Here is a 15,452-nt window from a genome sequence, read left to right as displayed (position 1 = left end):
TTTTCCAGAAATGCAATTAAATGCAGATTTTGTGACTGATTTCACTTGGGACCATGATTCTTAACGCGATTACAAAATTTCAGCCCGTTTGGTTCCACAGAGCCTGAAAAAATGCCTTTTAAAGGCCGAACCCAAGTCTCAAATTAGCGCTCAGTAGAATAATGATTTATCCAGCAATGCAAGTAATGCATATTTTGTGACTGATTTCAAATGAAACCATGATTCTCATCGCGATAACAAAATTTCAGCCCGTTTAGTATCAAAGAGCCTGAAAAAATGCCTTTTAAAGTCCGAACCCAAGTCTCAAATTTGCGCTCAGTAGAATAATGATTTATCCAGAAATGCAATTAAATGCATATTTTGTGACTGATTTCAAATGAAACCATGATTCTCATCGCGATAACAAAATTTCAGCCCGTTTAGTATCAAAGATCCTGAAAAAATGCCTTTTAAAGTCCGAACCCAAGTCTCAAATTTGCGCTAAGTGAATAATGATTTATCCAGAAATGCAGTTATATGCATATTTTGTGACTGATTTCAAATCGAACTATGATTCTCATCGCGATTACAAAATTTCAGCCCGTTTGGTTCCATAGAGCCTGAAAAAATGCCTTTTAAAGGCCGAACCCAAGTCTCAAATTAGTGCCCAGTAGGATAATTTTTTTTCCAGAAATGCAATTAAATGCATATTTTGTGATTGATTTCGATTCGGACTTCAATTCTCATGGCGATAACAAAATTTCAGCCCGTTTTGTATCAAAGAGCCTGAAAAAATGCTTAGTAAAGTACGAACCCAAGTCTCAAATTAGCACCCAGTAGGATTATAATTTTTCCAGAAATGCAATTAAATGCAGATTTTGTGACTGATTTCAAATGAAACCATGATTCTCATCGCGAAAACAAAATTTCAGCCCGTTTAGTATCAAAGATCCTGAAAAAATGCCTTTTAAAGTCCGAACCCAAGTCTCAAATTTGCGCTAAGTGAATAATGATTTATCCAGAAATGCAGTTATATGCATATTTTGTGACTGATTTCAAATCGAACTATGATTCTCATCGCGATTACAAAATTTCAGCCCGTTTGGTTCCATAGAGCCTGAAAAAATGCCTTTTAAAGGCCGAACCCAAGTCTCAAATTAGTGCCCAGTAGGATAATTTTTTTTCCAGAAATGCAATTAAATGCATATTTTGTGATTGATTTCGATTCGGACTTCAATTCTCATGGCGATAACAAAATTTCAGCCCGTTTTGTATCAAAGAGCCTGAAAAAATGCTTAGTAAAGTACGAACCCAAGTCTCAAATTAGCACCCAGTAGGATTATAATTTTTCCAGAAATGCAATTAAATGCAGATTTTGTGACTGATTTCAAATGAAACCATGATTCTCAGGCGATTACAAAATTTCAGCCCGTTTAGTATCAAAGAGCCTGAAAAAATGCCTTGTAAAGTCCGAACCCAAGTCTCAAATTTGCGCTCAGTAGAATAATGATTTTTCCAGAAATGCAATTAAATGCATATTTTGTGACTGATTTCAAATGAAACCATGATTCTCATCGCGATAACAAAATTTCAGCCCGTTTAGTATCAAAGAGCCTGAAAAAATGCCTTTTAAAGTCCGAACCTAAGTCTCAAATTTGCGCTAAGTGAATCATGATTTATCCAGAAATGCAATTATATGCATATTTTGTGACTGATTTCAAATCGAACCATGATTCTCATCGCGATTACAAAATTTCAGCCCGTTTAGTATCAAAGAGCCTGAAAAAATGCCTTTTAAAGTCCGAACCCAAGTCTCAAATTAGCGCCCAATAGGATAATTCTTTTTCCAGAAATGCAAATAAATGCATATTTTGTGATTGATTTCGATTCGGACTACAATTCTCATGGCGATAACAAAATTTCAGTCCGTTTGGTACCATAGAGCCAGAAAAAATGCCTTTTAAAGGCCGAACCCAAGGCTCAAATTAGCGCTCATTAGAATAACGATTTATCCAGAAATGCAATTTAATGCATATAAAGTGACTGATATCAAATCCAACCATGATTCTTATCGCGATAACAAAATTTCACCCCGTTTGGTACCATAGAGCCTGAAATAATGCCTTTTAAAGTCCGAACCCAAGTCTCAAATTAGCGCCCAAAAGGATAATTTTATTTCCAGAAATGCAATTAAATGCATATTTTGTGATTGATTTCGATTCAGACTACAATTCTCATGGCGATAACAAAATTTCAGTCCGTTTGGTACCATAGAGCCTGAAAAAATGCTTATTAAAGTACGAACCCAAGTCTCAAATTAGCGCCCAAAAGGATAATTTTATTTCCAGAAATGCAATTAAATGCATATTTTGTGATTGATTTCGATTCAGACTACAATTCTCATGGCGATAACAAAATTTCAGTCCGTTTGGTACCATAGAGCCTGAAAAAATGCTTATTAAAGTACGAACCCAAGTCTCAAATTAGCGCCCAGTAGGATTATAATTTTTCCAGAAATGCAATTAAATGCATATTTTGTGACTGATTTCAAATCGAACCATGATTCTCATCGCGATTACAAAATTTCAGCCCGTTTAGTATCAAAGAGCCTGAAAAAATGCCTTTTTAAGTCCGAACCCAAATTAGCGCCCAAAAGGATAACTTTTTTCCAGAAATGCAATTAAATGCATATTTTGTGATTGATTTCGATTCAGACTACAATTCTCATGGCGATAACAAAATTTCAGTCCGTTTGTTACCAAAGAGCCTGAAAAAATGCTTATTAAAGTACGAACCCAAGTCTCAAATTAGCGCCCAGTAGGATTATAATTTTTCCAGAAATGCAATTAAATGCATATTTTGTGTCTGATTTCAAATCGAACCATGATTCTCATCGCGATTACAAAATTTCAGCCCGTTTAGTATCAAAGAGCCTGAAAAAATGCCTTTTAAAGTCCGAACCCAAGTCTCAAATTAGTTCCCAGTAGGATAATTATTTTTCCAAAAATGCAATAAAATGCATATTTTGTGACTGATTTCGAATCGCACCATGATTCTTATCGCGATAAGAATATTTCAGCCCGTTTAGTATCAAAGAGTCTGAAAAAATGCCTTTTATAATCCGAACCCAAGTCTCAAATTAGTGCCCAGTAGGATAATTATTTTTCCAAAAATGCAATTAAATTCATATAAAGTGACTGATTTCAAATCGAACCATGATTCTCATCTCGATATCAGAATTTCAGCCCGTTTGGTACAAAAGAGCCTGAAAAAATGCTTATTAAAGTACGAACCTAAGTCTCAAATTGACGCTCAATAGAATAATGATTTAAAGTCCGAACCCAAGTCTCAAATTTGCGCTCAGTAGAATAATGATTAATCCAGAAATGCAATTAAATGCATATTTTGTGACTGATTTCAAATCGAACCATGATTCTCATCGCGATTACAAAATTTCAGCCCGTTTAGTATCAAAGAGCCTGAAAAAATGCCTTTTAAAGTCCGAACCCAAGTCTCAAATTAGTTCCCAGTAGGATAATTATTTTTCCAAAAATGCAATAAAATGCATATTTTGTGACTGATTTCGAATCGCACCATGATTCTTATCGCGATTAGAATATTTCAGCCCGTTTAGTATCAAAGAGTCTGAAAAAATGCCTTTAATAGTCCGAACCCAAGTCTCAAATTAGTGCCCAGTAGGATAATTATTTTTCCAAAAATGCAATTTAATTCATTAAAAGTGACTGATTTCGATTCGGACAATGATTCTTATCGCGATAAGAAAATAAAAGCCCGTTTGGTACCATAGAGCCTGAAAAAATGCTTATTAAAGTACGAACCTAAGTCTCAAATTAACGCTCAATAGAATAATGATTTAAAGTCCGAACCCAAGTCTCAAATTTGCGCTCAGTAGAATAATGATTAATCCAGAAATGCAATTAAATGCATATTTTGTGACTGATTTCAAATCGAACCATGATTCTCATCGCGATTAGAAAATTCCAGCCCGTTTACTATCAAAGAGCCTGAAAAAATGCCTTTTAAAGTCCGAACCCAAGTCTCAAATTAGCGCTCAGTATGTTTTTTTCCAGAAATGCAATGTAATGCATATTTTGTGACTGATTTCGAATCGCACCATGATTCTTATCGCGATTAGAATATTTCAGCCCGTTTTGTATCAAAGAGTCTGAAAAAATGCCTTTAATAGTCCGAACCCAAGTCTCAAATTAGTGCCCAGTAGGATAATTATTTTTCCAAAAATGCAATTTAATTCATTAAAAGTGACTGATTTCGATTCGGACAATGATTCTTATCGCGATAAGAAAATAAAAGCCCGTTTGGTACCATAGAGCCTGAAAAAATGCTTATTAAATACGAACCTAAGTCTCAAATTAACGCTCAATAGAATAATGATTTAAAGTCCGAACCCAAGTCTCAAATTTGCGCTCAGTAGAATAATGATTAATCCAGAAATGCAATTAAATGCATATTTTGTGACTGATTTCAAATCGAACCATGATTCTCATCGCGATTAGAAAATTCCAGCCCGTTTACTATCAAAGAGCCTGAAAAAATGCCTTTTAAAGTCCGAACCCAAGTCTCAAATTAGCGCTCAGTATGTTTTTTTCCAGAAATGCAATGTAATGCATATTTTGTGACTGATTTCGAATCGCACCATGATTCATATTGCGATTAGAATATTTCAGCCCGTTTGATACAATAGAGCCTGAAAAAACCACTTTTAAAGTCCGAACCCAAGTCTCAAATTAGCGCCCAGTAGGATAATTATTTTTCCAGAAATGCAGTTAAATGAAAATTTTGTGATTGATTTTCTTTCGGACAATGATTCTTATCTCGATAACAAAAGTTCAGCCCGTTTGGTTCCATAGAGCCTGAAAAAATGCCTTTTAAAGGCCGAACCCCAGTTTCAAATTAGTGCCCAGTAGGATAATTATTTTTCCAAAAATGCAATTAAATGCATATTTTGTGACTGATTTCAAATTGAACCATGATTCTCATCGCGATGACAAAGGCCTTGGATATGTCTAGTGCGACCGTTTGGGTCTCACCTTGACGTTCCAGGCACCGCCCCCAAATATACGTCACGGTTCCACTGGAATCCGTATTGACGGTCGTTGATAATTTTGTTCTTCTCGAGGTATGTGAGCAGTTTGTCGTTGATCACACGTTCCATCACTTTGGACAGAACTGATGTGATCGCTATGGGGCGGTAGTTGGCCGGGTTGGAGCGGTCACCTTTCTTGGGAATAGGGTGAATTACCGCTTTTTTCCAACCAGAGGGCACAGTGCCACACTTCAGGGACATTTTGAAGAGCTTTGTCAAAACTGGAACTATTTCCGCATTAGAATTCCCGAAATAGAATCTCCTCATTTTTATTAAACTGAAATTAAGGGTTTTTTTTGTAATTTGCGTGTATTAACCATGTCCAGGGATTCTGTATATTTACCTACATGGCTTATTTCTCATATAATTGAAACAAAATAATATGAAGAGTATTTAAACCACGTTGCAAAGTGGTAGATGTCTACTCTCAGTATCGCCCTGGTGATAGACCACTATTCCAGACTGAATAAGCAGGTTCTTGCCCTCCCCACATCACTCCCCTGCTGTAAGGATGCCAACTGCAGAGTGTGCCTCCCTTCCCTCCGGTGCAGGGCTCTCCAAGCTCTGTAAACCGAGGGTCGCTGCGACTGTTGCGATGCTATAAAGGCAAGTACTCTACTCTCAGTATCGCCCTGGTGATAGACCACTATTCCAGACTGAATAAGCAGGTTCTTGCCCTCCCCACATCACTCCCCTGCTGTAAGGATGCCAACTGCAGAGTGTGACTCCCTTCCCTCCGGTGCAGGGCTCTCCAAGCTCTGTAAACCGAGGGTCGCTGCGACTGTTGCGATGCTATAAAGGCAAGTACTCTACTCTCAGTATCGCCCTGGTGATAGACCACTATTCCAGACTGAATAAGCAGGTTCTTGCCCTCCCCACATCACTCCCCTGCTGTAAGGATGCCAACTGCAGAGTGTGACTCCCTTCCCTCCGGTGCAGGGCTCTCCAAGCTCTGTAAACCGAGGGTCGCTGCGACTGTTGCGATGCTATAAAGGCAAGTACTCTACTCTCAGTATCGCCCTGGTGATAGACCACTATTCCAGACTGAATAAGCAGGTTCTTGCCCTCCCCACATCACTCCCCTGCTGTAAGGATGCCAACTGCAGAGTGTGACTCCCTTCCCTCCGGTGCAGGGCTCTCCAAGCTCTGTAAACCGAGGGTCGCTGCGACTGTTGCGATGCTATAAAGGCAAGTAAACTGTATTTATATTTGCTGTGAAGATGATCTGGAAAAGGTTTTCCGAGAGAAGTAGTTCCAAAAGCAGGGAATGAGCTACAGAAACGGGTTAATCTACATCACATTACACATGGTGTCCGGAAACTCGTAGTACAAGCGGAAAACTGGTTAGTCTACACCACATTTGTAGTCGAAAAAAATCATTACGATGTCCGGAAAGTTACTGTACAAGCGGGAAACTTGTGAATGTACGTCACATAGAGAACCCAAAATTATTATTCGGCAACTAAGGGGTTAACCACTTTTGGAGTGCGGTCTACTACGAATTTCAGTAAACAGTAAACAGCTGATATTAACCCGTTAATGACTAATTTTTTCAAATTTTCCCCGAAAAATTCCAATAGTTAAAGCACAAAACCTATTTCAAATTAATATGATACCGATTCAAGAGTTTTTCTCTTGTGCTACAAGTTTCCGGACACCGTGTATTATAGGCAGGTAGGTACCTGCTTTGTCGTTTGTCTGAATTCTCCAAAAAAACACTTCTATTCTGTCTAAATAACACTTTAATTCACAGCAAAAGATCTAGAGTTCATTGAGCCAGACTTACAGAAAGACAAAAGTCAGAACTGAAATCACATTTTGTAACGTTAAAAAATGTTACAAATTTAAATTACCAAAGTAGTTCCCGATTATTGTTTTGTTGAAAGTTTTTCAGGTGGCTGCCCTGCGATTGGTTGTACGGAGCGGGCGAGATAACGCGGGTAGAAAGAACCGGTGACAATACGGGGGGAAAACGAACGGAGATTGGCTTGATTATATCAAAAAATCACAGACATAGGAATTAATAGACGAGAAGATAATGGCGAGGGGTAAAATCAACTGTTGAAGAACGAAGGGAGTAAGGCTGACCGTGATTCGTCAATAAATCAATCTGACAGTAAATAGGCATCTCGCATTATAATATCACCATTTACTTCTTAAAAGAAAAATCTGCTTTTGAATGAATAGACATTTTTACATGGGAGCGCAAATTACTCGCCAAGTTATGAACAAATTTGCGAAGTCCAAATTCGGCAAAAAAATTCGGTTCTATTTTCAGAGTCGAATATTTCGTTTAAGTATTTTGTTAAGACACTTTTATAAATGTTCATAATTTACTTCCCAGCAACCAACCAGCTTTGTGTTTCGCGTCCAGACGTTTCTCGATGTGATAGTATATGTTTCTAAAACTGATCTATATTATACGATGTGAATATGCTTAAAATAAAGTAAAATAATGCTTGTATATGGAATGTAATACGACAATTGGGTTTATTCTCTTTTTCAAATCTATTTTTACAAGTTTTCATAGTACAAGTCAACATTTTGCCGTGTTATTTCGTAAAATGAACCGATGATGCCTCGACCATAGTTCGCACAAGAATGATGACGTCACGTTTTCAAATTTCACTTGAGGCCATACGCGAGCACAGACGGCTCCAATGGAACCGGTATGGGGAGTGGGGATAATACGCTTTTAATCACTTAGGGCAGGTCTACTAATATTCATATGTCTATGTAAAAAATTAAAAAGAGCACGCGGATACCATCAACCGATCCTTTGGAGAAAGAAGGATACAGGCTTTCCGTATAAACTAACCAAACATAAAACTAACGTATTGACTCCTGCGCGAGATCAGCCTGTTCTTTGTTCGAGTGTTGTTGTTCGGTGAGATTAAAATATAGAATCAGTTATTTGGATTATAAAATAGTTTTATTTGTGAGTGCTTTTGCAGTATAATTCCTTGGAGACTACACTGGATTACCGAGCATGCTGTCGGGGTGACACAAAGATGAATCCTCATTGTCTCCGCGTAGCCTGCCAAACGTTCAATGGATGCTGGTTAATTGAGGATGGCCTCGCGCACTCCTTCCCATTCTCCAACTCATTCAGATTTCGCGGGGACCTATCTTCCTGCTCACCGCTGCCGGACTCTCCAGACACCCTCAGACAGAACAACATGATCAAGGTTCTTCAATCCTTTCACACATTCTGCCTCCTTGCCTTAGCCCCATCATAGCCCTGGTGATTGACAAGGGTCCATGCTCATCAGACATGACAATTTTTTAAATTATAGCGTTGCTAAAACGAATTATTGCTCATCTTTGAATGGATTATTAATTTGTTTGTTATCTACAAGATTGTTGTATTTTTATATCAATCTTATTGTTATATTCTTCGATTCCACTATCTTCCACTCGTTTGTTCGTCGAGAAGGAGGTGAGCTTGTCCACGGCGAGCAGTTGGAGCATGACGTCACAAGAGCATATCTGCATGTAAGGATTAATTTGTCCGGCGGACATTCATACAAAAACGTATGGACATAATCATACAGAAATGAGGGGCATTCATAATATTATAGCTGTTTCACCCGCACACATTTTCTTTGAATATCCCTTTAAAAGACATTCTGTTGGTTAGCTATGAAGGGTTTTATATGTTCCCATTTCATCCATGCACAGAAATTCCTTATTGGCTATTATTTTCTTATGAGTTTCATTATTCGCTTTGCATCTAGCAACAGGAATGTGCTAAACTTCAATGCCACTGATTGGGGTTACAAAATCGTTATTTTAAAGTCAAGTTCAGAAATCAATTGGAGTATAATTCACCTATTTGGTCCCCTTTATATAAAGTTCACTCCAATAATATAGAAAGAGTTCAACACAAATTTCTTAAGAACAAGAATTTTAAGCTCAGAATTCCTATTGATTACATTAATTATGTCAGTTTGATGAATCAATTGCATCTAATAACACTGTCTGACAGGAGAATTAATTCAGACCTGGTTGTGTTACACAGAGTCACTAACAACTTGATTGATAGTCCTGCTATCATTGCCACTATTAAATTCCATGTGCCGACTAGGAATACAAGACAAAATATTACATTCTTCTGCAATACATACACGACCAACTCTCAGACACACTCACTGACCAATAGGATGCATGATCTGGGCAACAAGTATGGGGGTGCTATTGATTTGTTCATTAACTCCATTTATAGAATTAAGCATAATCTATACCAACACTTTGTCGAATCCCACAAATTAGAGTAGCGTTGGTAAATTAGTTTTAATGTTTTGTCTTATATGTAGTGTTGTTGTAATTTCTTTTTTTTACTTTATGTTACTCTTACTTTTTACTAATATTGCCTCATATTAAGTTTTTTTTTGTTTTTAATTATTTCGTAATGTTTTCTCATTATACTTGAAATTACAATTTTACAATTGTGTATTTTGTACCTACTTTACAATGGATTACATCTATTTACTGTCAATATCTCCTGTATAATACTCAAGTCGAATGGTGTCGGATACTACTTAGTACACAGTACCAAGCGCTATAGTGTTACGGTACTAAGGCCGTCGTCATTGCCTTGGAGTCAAGCCGGACGGTACTAGAAATTACCACGCTATTCCTACAGATACAGGGCGACATAATCACTAGAATGTTCGGGAACGTTCTTAGGTGCATCTTGAATCGCATTAGAACCTACTAGCGAAACATCGCAGGTACTGCCCATCTACCTACTAGCTGGATTATTCTCGATGCATTCGCGTCTTACATAAGCGACAGCGGGAAGGTACTCAGACAGTCTACAACTTAAATATTTTTAACGTGCTAATCAAAACAACTTAATCATTTCGAGCCGCGATTACTTAAATAATCCATGCTGTTTTTCTAATTTTATTGTATAAATCTAAACTGTTATATATATTTTTTTTTTATATTAACTCCACCCTGGAGGCCCTGAAGAAAATAATTTCCCTCAGGGCCTATATCATCTTTGGGGATGCTGTGTGGAGGGTCTTTTTGTGGAGAGGAAGGAGTGAACATGGGTCTTGAAGAGTCCCATGTTGTAGGAGGGAGGAAACACAGAGGCCGGCAGTTCGTTCCACAGCCGAGCTGTTGAACTTAAGAACGAATCGTAGAAGCGACCCGTTCTCATGTGACAAATGTCAACCGTGTACAAATGTTGGACGCGCGTTTGGCGTGTATCCCGACTACGCACCGGTGCCGAAGGGATCAATGACGCTAGTTCCTCAGAGCATCTTCCATTGTAATACCGATAGAACAAGGACAGCATACCTACCTGACGCCTGTGCTCTAAAGATTGCAGTCCGTTTGTTAAGATTGGGGAATCTACCAAACGGACCGCCCGTTTTTGCACAGAGTCAAGGGTTTTATATCGGGTTGGGAACTCTTTGTTGAAAATTAAAAGGTTCTACTTCTAATTGTGTTTATTTACGATACAAATAATAGGTCTGGATTTAGCTACACTGTTCATTTCCGAGGGTTGGTAATTCTCTGGTTCGAGAAGCTTGTTTCCTGTCAATAACATCCCACAGGTAATTGCTACACTCTAGCGACGTCTGTCGGACTCTGGAGTAAGCTTTATGACTAGCGCCATCTAGCGCTTAAATATTCAACTTATTACCATACATCACAAAAACCAACATGTCATCTGAAATCAACAACCGTCAGGCTTTTTTCCCGTTTGGAAACAGCTCGTATAGGTCTCGTAGAAATCGTTATGTGTCCCTTACTGTCATGGTGAGAAAGATGATCTAAACGGTGTTAGAAAGAGAAAACACCACGCTTTATATTCAAATCTAGAAGTAAATCCCAGAAGAATTAAAGTGAGCATCTCTGTGAAACCAAAATTTATGAATTCAATTCTAGGATATACATCGACTTTACTCTACTTTCTACAAATATAATACGCATGTAATATATATATTAACCTTCCGGAAGAAATCTTCTAAATTATAGTCATATTGATAGGTGGGTCAAATCCCAGCACTGCAAAGAATGGGAAAGGGCACCTGAAATGAGACAATCCAAAATACTATAAAAGGACCAGACCCTAGACGAACCAAGAAACTACTCGACATGGACAGAAACTCACTGAGGGAACTGGTAGCACTACTAACGGGACACTGCCATCTCAGGAGACACATGCAGATATTGGGAGTGGAAAACACCAATAGATGCAGGAAATGTGAAGAGGATGAAGAGACTCCAATTCACCTATGGTGCCAATGTCCTGCCCTGGTGGGAACTAGGCTCAGATACCTGCGGAGACATACAGTAGAACCAGAAGACATAGCCACATACCCAATGACAACCCTGGTGAACTTTATTAAAGGGACTGGGTTGTTGTTAAAGGATTGAGGTAAAATGGGAGATAGCACAATGGGCCTATGTCCTAAGTGCTCACGGGAACTATGTGTAAACCGTCTCCGCCCTTAAAAAAATAATTATAGTGCCTATCAAAAATTAAAACCCAATCAAAATCCGATGCGTAGTTTAGAAGAACTAAGCACACAAACAGACAGAAGCGGATAGCGACTTTATTTTATACTATTTAGAGATTTTAATGCGAAACAGTAAAAAAGACAATAATGTTTATAATTCATTTTTTTCTAATAAAATTTGTCTTTTTCCATTATCAGTTAATTAGAAAAAAACGTAAGGTGAGCCATTTTAAATTTTTTTTTATGTTTGCATTCATAATTTTAAAATCAAAAAATTATGTTTATTTCTAATAATAAAATTTGAAATCGTATTTCATCACAGTTTAATAACAGTTTTTAGTTTTTGGATACATTCTGAAATATTCTGTTTATTTGGACTGTATTGCAAGCGGAAATACTCCGACTTTCTGGCAGAATACGTCAGAGGACTGAGGGGTTAAGTAGGTACTTAAATACCCACCCATTTAATTATAAACCAAACATTTTATGTATCACTTTTTTATTTCAAACGTTTCGAAGGTACAAATAAATTTACAGACAGACAAAACAATTGTTAAATATTATGTTCGTATCAAGTATAGAGACAGCTAACCAAGGTATATTTGAGACCATAGCAGTATGGGACGTACAGGGATTACTTTTAAATGAATTCGTTTCATGTTCTGTTAAGACCGCAAACTGGGTGACACTCCCCAGTTATGGCCTCTCACTGCTGTGCGTGCGTACGCTCGTGTTTCGTCAAAGACTCCTTATGTTTGAAAGTGAAGTCGCATTGGTTACACACGAACGGTCTAGCTTCAGAGTGCGTAGTTTGATGAGCATTCAAGTGCCACTTGCTTTTAGCAGTAAATTCGCACTTCAAACAAGAGAACTTAAAACTAGGCTCTATTTTCTTCCCAGTATGCGTGCGTCCATGCACAGTTAATTGCTGTTTTCTTCTGAATTTTTTGTCGCAAACATCGCATTTATAATGCTGCTCGCCTGTGTGAACCCTTTTATGAACCCTTAGCGCGTCGGCATGTTTTGTGGAATAATCACAAACATCGCAGGAATACGGTTTTTCCCCACTGTGTATCTTTTTATGTGATCTTAGATGGGTGGACCTGGAACACACATAGCTACACTCATCACACGCGAAAGGTTTTTCACCAGAGTGGACTCGCTTGTGCTCAAGGAAGCAACCGGACGAACCAGAGGCAAAGTCGCACTCAGAACATTTGTATGGTTTCTCTCCGGTATGCGTGCGTCTATGCACTTTTAAATGCTGTTTACTTTGGAATTTTTTATCGCAAAAATCGCAATCGTACGGCCGCTCGCCTGTATGAACCCTTTTATGAAGTTTTAGAGCTCCAGGCCTATTTGTGGAATACCCACAAACATCGCAGGAATACGGTTTTTTCCCGCTGTGGATCATTTTATGTGAGGTGAGATTGCTGGACCTAGAACACACGAAGCTACATTCGTCACACGCGTAAGGTTTCTCGCCAGAGTGGACTCGCTTGTGCTCACGAAAGCTGTTGAACCAACTACAAGTAAAGTCACACTCAGAACATTTATATGGCCTCTCTCCGGTATGTACGCGCTGGTAATTTTCGAGCAGTGAGGGTGATTGCTCCAACGATGCACTTTCATCATTTACTGCCAGATTGTCATCAACAGCTTCAATTGCATCAGATGCAAATGTTTCACCTTTAATTTCTGCACTTTCTTTAACTTCAGTTAGCCCATAGCCTTCGCTAACTACTTCTTCTACGATGGTTGATGTAGGTTCGATTGGTTTCTGTCGGGAGTGCGTGCGCTTGTGAGATATTAGCGCCCAGGTTTCAAGAAACGTCCTTTCGCACTTATCACATTTTAACATATTCTCCATCGATACACTTTCAATCTTTATCGGTAGATTGCTAGATTCTATTTCATCAGATTCAATCTTTTCAGATTTGATAATGATTTCTTCTTTCGATGGAGCCTCCATCACGGAGGTTTGTAAAGTGTAATGGATTAGAGGTGATAGTATCCAAGGCTGAAAGGAAATAAATAATATAATAAGTTCATCTGACTCGTTGTTACGATGAATAGGAGGGGAACATCATAAGATCAGGAGCAGTTTACAATTTGGTATGGGTACCGCCGGCTCTGAAACCACATATTGGATATCCAGCACCTCTGCCATAGGTCACCCCACGAAGTTCGCTATGGCCGGTGACTTAGTAGGGGTGCCTGGGTTAATGAGGTTAGGTTTATCCTGGTCTTGGCGGTGGATACGTCTGCCCACAAACTGTCACTACTAGACGCACTGACCCACAGATTCCTACCCACCCTGCATGCCCTTTTCCTTCCAAGAACTTCCTCACCCAAAAAAGCCCATCCACGCAGCATCCCCAAAGATGACATGAGGACAACTATTTTCCGCAGGACCTCATGTATGGAGCTAATGTAAAAAAGCAGACTGACAGTAAATAGGCAGAATTGTGGAGGGTTTATAGAAGCTGTCCAAAAGCTCTCCAAGCGTTTTAGGTTATAGTGCAGAAAACATGTGTAATGGCTTTAGAAATTACCTCCCTCACACCGATGATGATTTTGTTAAATATTAAATCATTATGAAGCACGAAAACATTCTCACAGTAATATTAACACGTGGAGTTGGCGTAACCTTTCTAAACGTCACTTTCATCACTCCATACCACTCCATAGATATACCACTCACTAGTGATGGGCAGGATCGAATGAATGTATTATTATTAATAACCTTCCCAACAGATTATAAAACCGGATTGCAATTTTTTATACACTAAATGTACTAAACTGAAATTAACACTCAAAATGTAACCAATAAAATGATTTAATGGGCCGTTTTTGTGTGAGTGATTTCAAAATATCCAAGAGATGGCAGCACGGTGTTTACCGGTCCTACTGTCACCTATTCTTCCAATGATCTGTCATTTCGATAGCTATTTGCAATTTGTTTTCCGACAACAAACCTAGTTTGCTCGATTTGTAAGTTAAATGCACAGAAATTACGGTCAGTGGATTATTTTCCAATAAAGAAGTTGAGTCCATTTTTTTTTTTTTTATCAATGTTCGCATCCCGTGATGTCCCAGGTAAGGGAGTGAAGGTAGAGGGAGATGTCAATGGTGGATTTTTTTTTATTTATTTTACCTACTGGCTTTTTACAGATTCAGTTCACGCGTGAATGAGAACAATCCGTTAATGTGATTAATGTATATGTTTTCAGAATTCCATCTCCGGAGAGAATAAGGTGTCTTTTTTCACTAGGGACACCAGCAACATTACCTTCACCAGTTCCCCAAACATTGATATCTCCCGCTACCTTCACTCCCTTACCTGGGACATCACGGGATGAACCGCGGTGGGGTGATGATAGCGATCTGTGGGTGGACGTCCCACTCTACCAAGAAGTGTCTGCGTTTGGAAACGGTGAGTTTATCTTTTAAAACATTCTACCGTGTGCGGACCGTAATTGAAAAATAGACGCATTAAATTAATTTTTGATTTCTGTTGTTTCAAAAACGGTCATGGTGGATAGCCGCGGGAGCGACGTGGACGCAGCAGCTCGCTATTTTATTAATCAGTTTATTTTTAAACTCCGAGGCGGTCCGTAATTGAAATACAGACCCATTAAATTAATTTGTGATTTCTGTTGTTTCAGAAACGGACATGGAAAATAGCCGCGCAAGCGACGTGGACGATGAAGCAAGCGACGTCGACCACGGAGAGAGCAACGAGGATACTTTATGCATGTTACCAGAACCATCTCAAATTTTTAGCAATGCACTTCACCCCGCTTTGGCCATAGAACTTAGGAGACAAGACCAGGATGATAGGCAGGCAATGCGATCGATTCTGCCGC

General features: G+C 38.7%; 1 protein-coding gene across 1 annotated transcript; it reads right to left on the bottom strand.

Annotated features, from left to right (window-relative positions):
• Positions 1–12,080: 12,080 nt before the first annotated feature.
• Positions 12,081–14,275, bottom strand: LOC149416359 (uncharacterized). Its single transcript, XM_089642134.1, has 2 exons — positions 14,139–14,275; positions 12,081–13,603 (listed from the first exon to the last, which is right to left on the bottom strand). Exon 2 carries the CDS (start codon positions 13,553–13,555, stop codon positions 12,290–12,292), a length of 1,266 nt encoding a protein of 421 aa, XP_089498260.1. The 5' UTR covers positions 13,556–13,603; positions 14,139–14,275; the 3' UTR covers positions 12,081–12,289.
• Between the last annotated feature and the right edge of the window lie 1,177 nt (positions 14,276–15,452).

The sequence above is a fragment of the Hesperophylax consimilis genome, chromosome 17 (genome assembly GCF_061612785.1).
Source record: "Hesperophylax consimilis isolate HC1 chromosome 17, BYU_Hcon_1.0, whole genome shotgun sequence".
Lineage (NCBI taxonomy): Eukaryota > Metazoa > Arthropoda > Insecta > Trichoptera > Limnephilidae > Hesperophylax > Hesperophylax consimilis.
The sequence above is the reverse complement of the archived record's forward strand: the minus strand, read 5'-3'. Positions and strand labels throughout refer to the sequence as shown.